This window comes from Nycticebus coucang, chromosome 2 (assembly GCF_027406575.1).
Source record: "Nycticebus coucang isolate mNycCou1 chromosome 2, mNycCou1.pri, whole genome shotgun sequence".
In the NCBI taxonomy this organism is placed as follows: domain Eukaryota; kingdom Metazoa; phylum Chordata; class Mammalia; order Primates; family Lorisidae; genus Nycticebus; species Nycticebus coucang.
The window spans coordinates 24,862,307-24,877,509 of NC_069781.1; the positions used below are offsets into that span (position 1 = coordinate 24,862,307).

General features: G+C 36.7%; 1 protein-coding gene across 1 annotated transcript; it reads left to right on the forward strand.

Annotated features, from left to right (window-relative positions):
- Nucleotides 1–238: 238 nt before the first annotated feature.
- LOC128575023 (zinc finger protein OZF-like) lies at nucleotides 239–13,406 on the forward strand. The gene is made up of 3 exons (XM_053576263.1): nucleotides 239–250; nucleotides 5,800–5,886; nucleotides 10,332–13,406. The coding sequence occupies exons 2-3, from the start codon at nucleotides 5,826–5,828 to the stop codon at nucleotides 11,573–11,575; spliced, it is 1,305 nt and encodes a 434-aa protein (XP_053432238.1). The 5' UTR covers nucleotides 239–250; nucleotides 5,800–5,825; the 3' UTR covers nucleotides 11,576–13,406.
- The last annotated feature ends 1,797 nt before the right edge of the window (nucleotides 13,407–15,203 follow it).

The following is a 15,203-nucleotide window of genomic DNA, read 5'->3' on the forward strand; positions in this document are numbered from 1 at the left end:
AACATAAAGGAATATAAACACTCAGATCCTCAAAGGAAAAACATACTATGTCCTCATCTTCTCAGAACTATACATCAATAGGTTAATGTTATCACTGTATAATCCTTGTGGTCTCTTTGAAATAAACCTACGAAAGGGGGTCTTTAATGGAGTTGATGCCAGAGTTTTATCCCCTTCCTGCTTATCCCAGCCCTGTCTTTAACAGGTATCTGCCTCTTGTGAAGAGCGGCAGAAAAAGACCAAGTCTCAGGTAAGTGAGCTATTTATGCCCCATTTTGTTTTTTGCGGTTGAGGCAGTGTAAAAGAATAATTTAATTAAATAAAAAATGCAAATAGACATCAAGGAAAATAATAACAAAATAGAGGATACTTTTATTTCTAAGGAAACTTGGAACATATTCATACAAGTTATAGGATCTTTCATAAAGTCAAGCATACTATTTGTAATTATATAATTTACATTATACATTAAATGTGATAATTTCTCAAGGGAAGTAAAGATTTTTGGTATTTAGGTTTGAAGTTATCCTCTTTATGGGTCTGTATACACATGACGTAGTGACAGTTCCATAGCAGGTTTCTTCATATCTCTTTCTAAAACCACTTCTCAAATTAAGTATAGGGCATAATAATAAGGCAGAATTCAATGAATTTGTTTCTTCTGCCCAGTAGAATTATGAGGTTCAAGTACATACCCTTTTGGCAATCTGTCTTGGTCTAAGTATAAAATCTGTCATTTGTGGTGCAGAATTTCAGAGTGTGTGAAATTGGTCCAAGAAATTCATGTCATCAAAGATAATAAAATCAATTATAATTTGTAGTTTTTAACCAATAAATAATCAAATACTTTTCTATTAAAATGCAGTGGGTTAAGAGCCTTGAAGTGCTTATCCAGTGAGCATGCTTGGTGATGGATAGTGGAGATCAAATGAATGTACTCATTCTTACTGTATTATCTCTCAGTTTAGCACTGCTAACCAGCATCATAGTGGTTGTAATTCTTAGAGTTTTAAATGTTTTCATTTGAAGGGTACATATTATTTCATTTTTGCTTGTAACATTCCATTAGGTATGCCCTTTATGGCTTCAGTATAGTAGTCTTCAGAGTTGAGAGCATTCCTCAAAAGATATGCAAGATGATCTACTAGGGAGACCTACTGGGGAGAAAATATGAGAATTTTTACTTTATATCCTTTTAATAAACATAATATCTCAGTGTCAAAGTACATGTGTATAATTTATGGGGTTTTTTAAAGGTATGTATTATTCATAGTAAATGCTTTTATTTTTTTTTCTTCCTTCTTTTAACCATGAAGTGTATCTGATTTTAAAAGTCTGGGGTCTTCTGGATTATAATCCTTTGTTGCCAGTGTACTTCCTCATTTCCAGAGATCCTTTTTTTTCCACATCTCTCAACCTCCAACTCTCACTGTCATAGTCTAGATTAGTAATTGCCAATAACTGTACCTCCTCTAAGCATTTCACTGGCCATTATTTCTGTGTTTCTAGCTCATTTACTATAGTATCTTGACTCTAACAATTCTTCAGCTTCCTCTATACCTCTGATCAATTGACATTCCATTTTTGTATTGTCCATTACACCTCTCTCCCCACTTCTCTTTTCTCAGCTTGAACTCCATGCTTCATGGATTTTGGTCTGAGCAACTATCATCCTGTTGAATCGTCATTATTACCTAGTCATTATTGCCACTTAGAGATACATTTTAGTAGATATTTCATGTTTAATTTGAATTTCTTTTTATTGTGATAAAATATATATAAAACTTTCCACTTCAACTATTTTAAGTGCATAATTCAGAAGCATTAATTATATTCACAATGTTGAGTGTCCATCACCACCATTTCCAAAACTTTCATAACCCAAACAGAAAGTCTGTACTCATCAAACAGGAACTCCTCATTCTTCCTTCCTCATCTCCAGCCCCTAGTAACCTTGATATTAATTCTGAGGCTATGGATTTGCCTATTCAATGTATTTAATATGCAAAAGTACATAATATTTATTCTTTCATGTCTGACTTATTTTACTTATCATAATGTCTTTAAGGTTTGTCCATGCTGTAGCATGTATCTTAACTTTATTCCTTTTTATGGCTGAATAAGTAATATTTCATTGTATGAATATACCACATTTTATTTCTTCATCTGTTGATGGTCACTTGAGTTGTTTCTACTTTTTGATTATTGTGACTAAAGATGCTATGAATATTGACATACAAGTATTGACAGTAATTGAGTACCTGTTTTTAGATCTTTGGGATATTTTACCAAAGAAGGGAATGTCTAGGTCATAAGGTAATTCTGTGCTTAACATTTGGAGTAACTGCCAAACTGCTTTACAGTAAGAACAGTTGTACCATTTCACAATTACACCAGCAATTTAGGAGGTTCCAATTTCTCCCATCCTTGTTAACATAACAGTTATTTTTTGTTTTATTATAGTCATTCTAGTAGGTATGAAGATCTATCTCATTGAGGTTTTGATTTGTCTTTTCCTACTTACTAATGATGTTGAACATCTTTTATGTGCTTATTGTTCATTTACGTATTTTCTTTAGAGAAATGTGTATTTAAGTGTTTTACCCATTTTTAATTGACTTTGCCTTTTTATTGTTAGACAAATAGAATTCTTGTTGTTGTTGTTGTTGTTGTTGTTTTGAGACAGAATCTCAGTATGTCACCCTCAGTAGAGTGCTGTGGCATCACAGCTCACAGCAACCTCAAGCTCTTGGGCTTAAGCGATTCTCTTGCCTCAGCCTCCCACGTAGCCGGGACTATAGGCACCTGCCACAACACCTGGCTTTTTTTTTTTTTTTTTTTTTGTGGTAGTTATCACTGTTGTTTAGCAGACCCAGGCCAGGTTCGAACCTGCCAGCTCCAGTGTATGTGGCCAGTGTCCTAACCGCTGAGCAATGGGCTCTAAGCCTGACAAATAGAATTCTTAATTCTACCTTTCCCTCTGGCCAAACTTGCTTTTTCTCATGTACAGGATTTTAGTAGGATACTTAAACCAAAAGCCAATGTGTTTTTGCTGATACTTCTCTTTTCCTCTTACAATGTTTGGTATAGGTTGGTTGGGTTTGATTAATATCAAATTAAAAAATTAAATTTTCTTATTGGCATAGAACTTAGTTATTGTTTGAAAAGCAAGCAAAAAGGGGCTTAATAGTACTTTATTAGTAATTGAGCATAAATTATTCTATTTTTTATGTCTGGATATGCAGTTTTCATTTGTGTTGATTAGATTTTTTGGTGTGTGTGTTGATTAGATTTATTGTTTATGTATTTAGGAGACAGAGTCTCACTGTGTTGCCTTCTGTAGAGTGCTATGGTGTTACAGCTCACAGCAACCTCAAACTCTTGGGCTTAATCGATTCTTTTGCCTCAGCCTCCCAAGTAGCTGGGACTTCAGGTGTCCACCACAATGGCCAGCTATTTTTTTTTTTTTTTTGACAACGCCCAGCAGTTGTCATTGTTGTTTAGCAGGCCCAGGCTGGGTTCAAACTGCCAGCTCCGGTGTATGTGGCTGGTGCCCTCGCTGCTGAGCTACAAGTGCCGAGCCTATTGAAATATTGCTTTTTTTTTTTTAATTTTCTTGAACTTTATGTTTATTTAATTTTTTAAAAAAATTTAATGGAAAAATTCAAAATTCAAATATCTAAAAGTTTAGAAAATGGTATAATGAACTGCATGTACTTCCTCCTATATCTTCAATAATTATTAGTATTTTAGCAATCTCTTATCTTTCCTTTCTCCCTTTATTTCTTGGAATTTTAAGGCAAATCTCACACATGGCACTTAACTAGGATATACTTGTTTGTAGATTTTTGTTGTCTTTGTCTTTATTTTATGACAAGTGATAATGATTTTCCCTTTAAATTCTTCCTTTTAAAATGAAATTATTTAAGTAAAAAATGTTGAGTTGGGTTGAAACTATTAAATCAATAATAGTGCAGGTGACATGTAGGTATAGTAAAAATTGTGAAGGTGGTATGTGAATAAATATGTTTGAGCATTATTCTGAAGTACTCAAAATTCCTTGAATTTTTTTTTTAACATGAGTTTTGCTATTCCCATATAGTAGAAAACCTGGTCTCATAATAAACATCTTCTTTAACTTATTGTGATTAACTCTTCATTCCAAAAACAGTAGTAAGTTCCCAGACATCTTTTACACATCAGTGGTTTTTTTGCTTTAGATTGAACGGAGAGGTCTTGTTATAGGGCTTTGTGTCACTCAAGGATGTGACTGTGGACTTCACTCAGGAGGAGTGGCAGTGAACTCTGAACTCTGCTCAAAGAAACCTATACAGGGATGTGATGCTGGAGAACTATAGCAACCTTGTTTCAGTGGGTAAGGACATTTTCCCTCAGAGAGTACTTATGTTAGTTACCTATTATAATAGCCCGAAATTTACTGGCTTAAAACGAACAGTTTTTTACTAACACTACCTGTACATCAGGAATTCAAAATGACTTGCTGAGTAGATTTGGCGGTAGTTGCAGTCAGATATCATCAGGGGCTGTATTCACCTGAAAGCTTGATTGGAGCTGTAAGGTCTTTTTCTAAGGTTGTTCACTTACAGGACTGTTGACAGGAGACTGTTGTTCATTGGCAGGAAGCCCCAGTTCCTCTCATAATATTCCAGCTAACTCCCCCCAGGTAGAATGATACAAATGAGTAGACAAAGAGGAAGGTACCTTTTGTAACTAAGTTTTCACAATCACACCATCATTTATTGTATTTATTAGAAGTGAGTTGCTAAGTCCAGCCCCTTGCAGGGAGGGAGAATTCAGCTCTACCTCTTGAAGGGAAGTGTGTCAAAGAATTTATGGACAAATATTAAACCAATGAGAGTACTTAATTGATTACTTTTTTTTTCTTATTTACTAAAAGCTGTTGGGTCTCTGAATGTTAATGAGCTTGGTTTCAAGCTGTGTCAAAATAACATTAATTTTTTTTAGTACCAAATACTATGCTTCTACCTCTCCAGGGAACTTGGATAAAAAGAAAATGAATACTTCATCCTGCTCATTCTTTGAGGCAAAAGACAATGGACTTGGAGCCCAAGTTTTTCTTAGTTTATATGCACATAAATTAATTGAGGTATAATGTATATAAAAAGTGTTCAAATATTATAGAGCTTGATGCATTTTTTCATAAGTATATACTACTACCAAGATCAAGACACAGAACATATCTATCACCCTGGCAGACTGTGAGAGCCCCTTACTATTCTGTACTTTTATCACCATAGATTAACTTTGTCTATTCTTGAACTTCATGTAAGTGGAATCGCACAGTATGTTTTTATTGTCTGGCGTATTTTATTTAATATAATATCTGTGAAATTCATGATGTTGCATGTAGTAGTAGTCTGTTCCCCCTTATTATTGGGTTCTGTTCCATTTAATAAGTATACAATAATTCATCAGTGTATCCATCTTACTGTCAATGGTCATTTGGGTTGTTTTGGATTTGAGCCATTATGAGTAAAGCTGTTAGAAACAGTCTTACAGGTATTTTCTGGTTGAAAAAAACATTTTGTTTCTATTGGGTGTATATTATAGGAGTGGAATTGCTGAATCATAAGGTATATGTATATTTAGTGTTAGAAGATGCTACTGGACAGTTTCTCAAAGAGGTTATAACAATTTACGTACTACCAGCAACATATGAGAGTTTTGTCAAGCTTTGGTAATGTCAGTAGCCATTATGGTGCGTATGTAGCAGGTTGTCCATTAATGTCCAAGACCTTTGTCATTTCCCATAAGCAGAGTATCAGTCCCTGAAGTCAAGTCTAATGTTGAAGCAAGGAGAACCATGGATGGAGGAGAGAGGAATCTCAAGTTGGCCCTATCCAGGTAAGTGAGAACCTAACATATGGAAAGCAAGGAAGTAAGATTCCTATGGATCCTTGAAATATTATTTTTCTTTTTCCTTTTTTTTTTTGAAAATGTGTTATTGATGAAATGTATTACATCCCCTAGGCAGCTACAAGATTGCATTAGAATGAAGCATTGCTTGTAAGCCAGATGTGTGCCCTTGTCAATGTTTCCATCATTGGAAATACTGTATTATGAGGAAATTGATGCGATGCTCACAAATCTATCAAGATTGTCTACACAAGTGTGATCAAGACACAGAGAGCAAACCATTACTTTTGGCCAAAAGATTAAATGATAATCAAGAGGGAAACTCAAGCTTCATATAGCTCAAGAGTCTGATATACAGATAGAGACAGATATACAGTTGAATCTTAAATACCATACCATAGGAATCATTTGCATTTAATTGTACTGTATTTACTGAAAGGGTCTAAACCCATAAATCATAGCCAAATCAGAGCTGCCTTGAGGCAGAATTCTTTTATCATGTATCACGTAGGATTAAAAAAAAACATAAAACTATAGAATGAGAAAGACTTGGCATAATATTAACTCCTCAGGAAAAGACATAAACATTTCAGTTTTCCATAAAGTCAGTATAAACCCAATGTGTGATGAGCTCCCATATCTATTATAATAGGTGGCATTAATAGAAGTATGGAGCAAGAACAAACTGGCAAGCAGGAAAACTTCACTGATAGTCTGTAATGATGTGAACAGTATGGTGCTTACTTCTCACTACCACATTATAGAAAAGGTTGGCAAAATGAAGCCTATACATCAGAGGCTGATGCAAAGATAGAACTGCATCTGATAAGGATGTTTTAAATAAAAATATTAGGTAACTTTAAGACCCATTGGAGCTTATGATAATGATGATATCATTCATTGTAACTAATATTTTATTACATTATCTCATTTAATGTTCTCACAATCTAGCGAATTAGGTGCCTTGTTATCACCCACTTCATAGATAACAAGATGCATGTTATGCATCTCTTGAGGCCACACGATCAGGGAGAGCAAATGACCATGTCGTCAATGACAGTGCTATGCTGCATCAGGTGTAAACAGTTGACAGTCCTTAACAAACTATCCCAGGTCTGGAACATTTTGTGGATGAAGGAGAGTGACTTTGTAGGGTATAAGGCTGCAGACCTAGACATGGGGTTACATTTGCAGATTACCAAGTCTTATGTGAGACAATTCTCTGATAAGCAGAGTTGCTCAAAACATGACAGGATCTCCAAATGACAGATGTGTCTCCAAATCTGGGGAAGCTCTTCACCTTTGGTCTGCTCCTCATTTTGTTTCTTTTACTGTAGAGATGGAGATTTCCGGTTGTCAAGATAGTAAGAGTTGCCAAAAGCTTTTGCTGTTGTTTCAATACCCCTAAATTCTTAACTCAAAACAATATTAAAAAGCATTTTGTTATTTCCCATGGTAGTTCCAGTCTGGACAACATACATTTTTTTCTAAGTTGGAAATAAAAGGTTTTGTACAGAGCTCAAAATAAATAGCCTAGTGCAGGACTTACAGCTCCTTCCTTGACGAATGATGTCTGAAAGCTTTCATTACCTTCCTGGGGATGGCAGTTACAGTCTGTGACAATTACCTAATTCAAGGTAGATGAATGACAAGTTCCCCTCCATTCTTTAATAGCAACATTACAAAAGCAAGTTGGACAAAAGTCTAGAGAGAAAAAAATTCTCATTGGTACTTCACAAATATCATATGTTCCATTTGCTACGATCCGTAGAAACTATTCTGGTAAAGGTGCACACAGATCTTAGTTCATCTTATATAAATATTTTAAAAGCCAAAACTTCATTATATAATGCTGTATTATATAATTATAACTAACATTTGTTGAACACTCAGTATGTGACAGGCCCTGTTCCAAGAACTTTATATTTTACTGCACTGAAACCTCACACCAACCAGGGGTGGTGGGAAGTGCACAGAATGAGTAACTGTCCAAGGTCACACAAGTGTCTAAGATGTGAGGTGAACAGTGGTCTTGCTCCAGGGTCTCCACACATAATCAGGTCTCCAGATGGCCTCTCATTCTCTGGTTTGCCATCCATGAAAGAGGCAAAATACCACTCTGTATCCTCTCTACTCCCATTCTAGAATATCTTACTGCACTGTAGGGTCTGGAAACTCGAAAAGCACCTAGACTCTATTTCTACCTATGCTCTAGGCTCTGCCAAATAGATTCAGTTCTAAAAAGTGGAGTGTGTGCAAGTGAGGTGCAGGCCTGTAGTTCTTCTGTGCTTGCTGGTCTGATCTTTGGCATCATAGCTGCTGAGCAGGGAGTGGCAGCATTTAAGATTTCCTCTAGAACATTCTTATGGTGTGGTTGCAAGATTCTGTAATTGCATACTACCTTAAACCAACTAGATCACATTCCATACTAACAAGGTCTTTGGTGCATGCAGAGGACTTCAAGCCTATTAGTTCATTTTCTTCCAGAAATGCAATGCTTTGTGTGGTATGGCTAACACAGGGGTGGAAGAGATGGCCTCTCTGAAAAAACTGCCTGAAAGCAAATGTATGAAGGCTTGCTCTCTTTTCTCTGCCCTACTCTGGTCCTGTCTCTTAAAAATCAAAGAACTATAAACTTGCTACAGGCCTTGTAGTCCAACTTCCTCATACTAGTGGGACACCAAGAGTCAGAAATATTATTTTTCTTTCTATGCTTTTATATTCAAATATCTTTTCTTGTATATCTAAAAATCATTTTATACTAATATATGTATATAGATTAAAGTTATAATACTGACATCACTACATGAGAGAACTAATTAATGAGGTTTAAGATTTCATGGCAGTTTTTTGTGTTCTTAGAAAATATCTCAAAAAAGACTTAGATTATAGTGTTCAAAGACCATTTGGAATATTTATATTCTTTTGTGGTTATTTTATCAACTTAACATACAGTTAATTCATTTCTTTCAGTTTGTTTTTATTTTAGAGATTTACTTTTTTTCTTTATAACTGAATTTTAATTTTTCAAAAACAAAATATTTTAATGGTTCAAAAATTAAAATTTTATAAAAGATATTCTCTCAAGTATTTTATTCCTATTACCACTTCACTCTGTTTTCCTCAATCTCTGTCATTATAGATAGCTATTTATATTGCTTTCTGTTTTGTCCTTTCAGCATATATTTCTTTCTGCTTGAAATTAAGCAAATGCACACACACACACACACACACACTTTTTTATGTGATAGTATGGAAATTCTCTAGCATACACAAAAGTAATATGCTTGCATAAAGGATTTTCATTTACCTATCACCTGGCATCATTATCAACATTTGAAAATCTTGTCATATTTGTTTTTTTATTTGTTCCAAGTATTTAAAGAATTTTTTTATTTCTCCCTGTTTTTTGTTCATTTTATTTTTTATTTTTTGTTCTAATTCATAGCAGTTTTCACATCCTCAAATATTTGTTTGAGTATGTTATTTTTAGAATGTAGAGAAAAAAATTTCTTTAATTACATGTCTAGTGTCTTTGGTTTTTTTGCAGGGGACAATTTTCTCTGTTGATTTATACACATTTCCTGATTTTCCATAATAGTTCTTGATGGACTGTTCATTTTTTCTGTTCATTATTATTATATCATGGTGTTTTTACAAAATTTCTAATTTTAAGGAGCTCTTTTCTATTAATATAGCATAGTTCAAGATCTATATGAGAGCTTCTACTTTCCTCTCTCTGTAACAGGGAAGGAGTTTTGAGTTTTCTGGTTCTTCTTTGACTTGTAGGACCCTAATTTTTTTCCTTTTCTCCTTTTCCCTGTTTCTACCACCAAATTACTACAGTGTACTTTATTTTTATACTTTTTTATCCCTCTTAACTATACTTGTTCTTTTAAATAGATTATGTTCCATTCTGTCCCTTGTCCTTTTTATGTTATCTGACCTATTAAGATGCATGTACTTTAAAATCCTTTGCCTGTAGTTGTGCTTTAAGTGGTCTGGTTACTTTTATGTATTTATAGATTTAATATGGATTTAATCTTTCTGTTGGTCTCTTCAGCTCACCCTCAAGTCCCTTTGTTAGCATCATTTCTCTGTCTTCCCTGCAGTTATTTTTTTGGTCAGCCTTTGCTATTTACAGACCCATGTGGTAAAATGGGGCTGAACTATAAGAGTGTGGGACTGTGACACTTAGTTCATTGACTCTTTTTTCACTATTGCTCTGCCTACTTTTTATTTTCATTTCTTCTTCTATCTTTAGGTTTTATTCTTTATCTTAAATTACAAAGCTGATCATATTCATTTGCAAATTTCTAGTGATTTCTTTTAAAATGAAGAACTTTATTTGGTTTTTTGTTTTTGTGTTTTATCTTGTTATCCTCAAAGCTGAAGAGCAAAGTGACATCATTTATACTTGTGCTCTCTTTCAGACTGTGAAATTAGACCCCAAATTAAAGAATTAACTCCACAAAAGAGTCTTTCTGAAGAGATACTCTGTAACATAGTAGACTCAATTTTTAAAAACTTGAAACTTGAAGATGGACTAAATCATCAGGAAAACCAAGAGAAGCTTGTGAACCAAGTTGTACTTCACAGTAAGTCACTGACTGAGGAAATAGATTGTGAATATAATGTCCTGGAGAAAGTAGTCCCTGTGAACAGAGCAGTTAATGAACATATCAGTACCTTTGTGCAGACGTCACACCTTTTTGCACAACCTACACTTCTTACCAGCAAGAAACCATATAAATGTATACTGTGTGGGAAAGCCTTTAGTGGAAAGTCAGGACTCATTGTGCATCAGAGAATTCATACTGGGGAGAAACCATACAAATGTAATGAATGTGAAAAAGCCTTTATTCAGAAGCCACAACTTACTGTACATCAGAAAACACATACAGGAGAGAAACCCCATGAATGTAGTCATTGTGGGAAAGCCTTTATCCAGAAGCCAAGCCTCATTATTCATCAGAGGATTCACACAGGGGAGAAACCCTATGAATGCAATGAATATGGGAAAGCTTTCGTCAAGAAGTCAACTCTTAGCGTGCATCAAAGAGCTCATACTGGGGAGAAACCATATGAATGCAGTGAATGTGGGAAAGCCTTCGTTTTGCATTCTCAGCTCATTGTACATCAGAGAATACATACTGGGGAGAAACCCTATGGATGTAATGAGTGTGGAAAAACCTTTCACTGGAAGTCAGAACTAAGTGTTCATCACAGAATTCATACTGGGGAGAAACCTTTTGAATGTAATGAATGTAAAAAATCCTTTATTCAGAAATCAGATCTCATTGTACATCAGAGAATTCACACTGGGGACAAACGATATCAATGTAGTGAATGTGGGAAAGCCTTCACTCGGAGTTCACACTTCATTGAACATCAGAGAATTCATACTGGGGAAAAACCCCATGAATGCAGTGAATGCAGAAAAGCTTTCATCCAGAAGTCACAACTTATTGTGCATCAGAGAATACATACTGGGAACAAGCCATATGAATGCAGTACATGTGGAAAAGCCTTTAGCAAGAAGTCACACCTCACAATACATCATAGAATACATACTGGAGAAAAACCCTATGAATGCAATGATTGTAGAAGAGCCTTCAGCAAAAAATCTACTCTCATAGTTCATCGAAGAATTCATGTTGAACAGAAATTCTTTTAGTGGAATGAGAAAACCTTGAGTCAATGATCAAAACTTTAATACACATCATAGAATTTATAGCTAGAAACCCTATGAAGGATCTAAACATGGGATGCCTTTAACAATAGCTCCAGAACTAGCAAGCACTAGAAAATTTGTACTGAGAAACAACAATACAAATTTAATGAATTTGAAAAGTTATGTTTAAAAAAAAAACTACATTGAATATCTTGGTTCAGACTTAACACTGAAAGCTTTCTTTAAAGTATGTTAGAAAAAATCTAAATTACATCATTGATTATTATGAAATACTTTTTTTTTTTTATACAGAGTCTCACTATGTCACCCTCAGTAGAGTGCAGTGGGATGACAGCTCACAGCAACCTCAAACTCTTGGGCTTAAGCAATTCTCCTGGGCTTGGCGCCTGTGGCTCAAGCAGCTAAGGTGCCAACCACATACACCTGAGCTGGCCAGTTCGCATCCAGCCCAGGCCTACCAAACAATAATGATGGCTGCAACCAAAAAATAGTCCCAGCTACTTGGGAGGTGGAGGCAGGAAAATTGCTTGAGCCCAGGAGTTGGAGGTTGCTGTGAGCTGTGATGCCATGGCACTCTACCCAGGGCAACAGCTTGAGGCTCTGTCTCAAAAAAAAAGAAAAGAAAAAGCATTTCTCCTGCCCCTCAGCCTCCCAAGTAGCTGGGACTACAGTTGCCCACCACAATGCCTGGCTATGAAATACATTTTTTAAAATAAGTAAATCAAGAAATTTGAACAAAGTGACAAACACATAAGTGCTCTTTCTGCAAGTGATGTAGAAATGAATGGCATGCAACCCAAATAATCTGTTCGTCAAAGGTGAATATGGACATTCATACTACGTTTGCACACTAAATGACACCATGTTCCCACATTGTAAAACAAAATGTAAATGGTAATAGACTGAAAAAGCAATATAGTTTGTTATTTAACAGGAATACATACATATATGTATATATATTTGTAAGTCAGTGGTAGACTTTAAGAAAATATACGTATAATTTAAAGAATACAGAGGTAAGAAAGACCCAGAATAATACGAGGTTAAAAAAGGGCAGTGAAGTGGCAATAGATAGTATTGGCATACTCCACACTTGAAACAAAATAGTTCTGCACAAGGAACTCCTTTTTATATTCCTTTTACTTTGCAAATCAGTATGGTATTTAGACAAGTACTGTTAACATAGTTGTGTTCTTTGTATCTGTATGATGAACAAAATTAGGGTTTGCTAAAGCTACTCTTGTTTGGAGGTTTCTACCACAGGCATTCTGTTAAACCATTTAGCATATGCATCTTATTCACTAAATCTGTAGTCAATGAGGTAAAGCAAATCTGTGAGACTGGCCTTATCTCCATTTTATAAATGAGGCAAGTGGAGCTCAGAAAGGATCCCTGCTCCCAGCTATTGCTGTATGTGGCTAGTCAGTGGAATGTTGAGATTCTGATTAAGTCCTTAACCCACACAGTATTCTGTCCCACTGAGAACATGGATAAGGGCCATGTCACTTAAGCTCCAGACAGAACTCAATTGAATAAGACCAAGCATTGTGGTATTCTGTATCTCCCTGCAATATGTTGAATAAATGAAGAAACATGCATTTTAAAGGGCTATGATTAGATTCAGAATTCTAATATGGAGGAGCTGCTAGAGACATTTTCTTCAGGGATATCTGTTTTGTTGCCCTATAAATTTCCTTGTGACCAGCCTGAATATTAGCAATTACACTATTGGGGGTGGAGCATGATGGCGGAGCATGAGGACAGACGTGTAGCCCACCTCTCCCAAGCCACCAGGTGAGAGGAAAGGTGGTCTGGACCTTCCCTGTATGTGGATTATTGGAGTGGACAGACAGCTGGAGATACCCAGTGAACTGGCGGTTTGCTATACATGAGGGGTAATTTAAAATCACAGACTCTGTTGTAGAGATTCTTCCCTGCTCGGCCATGCCAGCCAGCAGGCCCCTCCTCCACGGAGGTCAGCAGCTTGTAAATGCTGACAAAATCCAATTGACAAGTAATTAATCCTGAACTGAGGGAGGCATCCGAAAGGAGAGCCACTCAAAACCACAGGGAGCTGGGCAAACTGTTGGACAATTGAAGGGAAGGGATCCTGCCCGGGAAACAGACATTTTGAACTACCCAAAAGGGCGGGCACCTTTCCCCCAGGTGTTGGAGGGGGCTGGCGGTTCAGGCTGCGTAGCGAACTGGCGGACACCCATCCAAAACTCTGAACCATAAAACTCAGAATAAATCCCCTGAGTGCTCCAACCACGGGAACCGGCTTGAAGCCTAGGACCCGGCTTTGGCTTCTGGAGCCGCGAAGCAACTGAAGCCGCCGACCAGCTTTGGCTGCTGAAGCCCCGGGAACCAGCTACAGGAGATACCGCGCAAACTCAACACCACTCCCCTTATGGCTGATTGCCGTCACCAGTTTGCGGGGGAACCTGGGAACAGAGTGGAGGGACTTAGGAAGCGTGGACACCTGCACTGAGTGGGAAGGTCGGTGGCAAGTGCTGTCCGGAAAAGAACAGCCGAGGTTGCACAATTCTTAGGCGAGAAACTTTTACAGAAACTCCAAAATGGCGATTGGCCATGGAAGGTGGTTACCATGGTAACGGTATAAGTCTCAAAACCACAGCGCCACCTGGTGTCCAGAAAGTATATCGCAGTATGAATATATTCCTACGAAAGTTGATCCCTACAGCAGACATATAGATATTTATAGGTATATTTCTACCACAAGAATATTTTTGCAGTTGGTGCCTTTTGTTTTGTTTTGTTTTGCTTTTTTTTTTGGTTTTCGTGGGGATTTTTTTGTTTTTTGTTTTTGCTGTTGTTTTCTTTTTGTCTGATTTTTCCTCACCATTTTCTTAGAGGAGATTTCAATAATTTTTTATTATTACATTTTATATAGATATATTTTTTATTTCTATGTCTTCTAATTTTAATTTCTTCTTCTCACTTAACATTCCTTCTAACACCACTTTTTTCTCTCTTTTTTTCCTTTCAATTATTTTACGATTATCACTATTTTTATTGCAGTTGTTCTTATATTGCTGTTGTCGTGGCTATTGCTTGTATGTTTATGTGTTTCCGTCTGTCTCTGTATCTATGGGCCCATGTGCCTGGTAACCTTTGTATCTGTTTATTTGTTCATTTGGTCTCAATGAGCTTGGTGTTATGACCTGCAACCCTGAGCTCCTAACACCCCCCTCCACTCTCACTCCGTGATCTGGAGACCTGGCCCCTCAGGAGTCAGGATTCTTGGGTGAACTCTTAAGAGGTGTAGGCAGGACCTGGACTACAGCTGGCCAGTGCTGACTCTGTAGCAAAGGAGCGAGAAGACAACGGTCGGCTGAGAGGGAATTACACTGGAGCGGTGGTGCCCCGAGGTGCAGAGCAACAGCCGTCTTCAGCAATAACAAGGCCAACCCCCAGATATCCCATAGCCTCTCCTCCTGTCTTCTTGGGCAACCAGATGAGGAGCATCTTCTCAGATGGCAACCACCATGGAACAGACCTGGGACTGAAACACAGGCCCCGTGAGTAAAGGATTTTCCTGAGATGGTACTGACCTGGGTGGAACACGGGGACTAGAAAACACACCCGC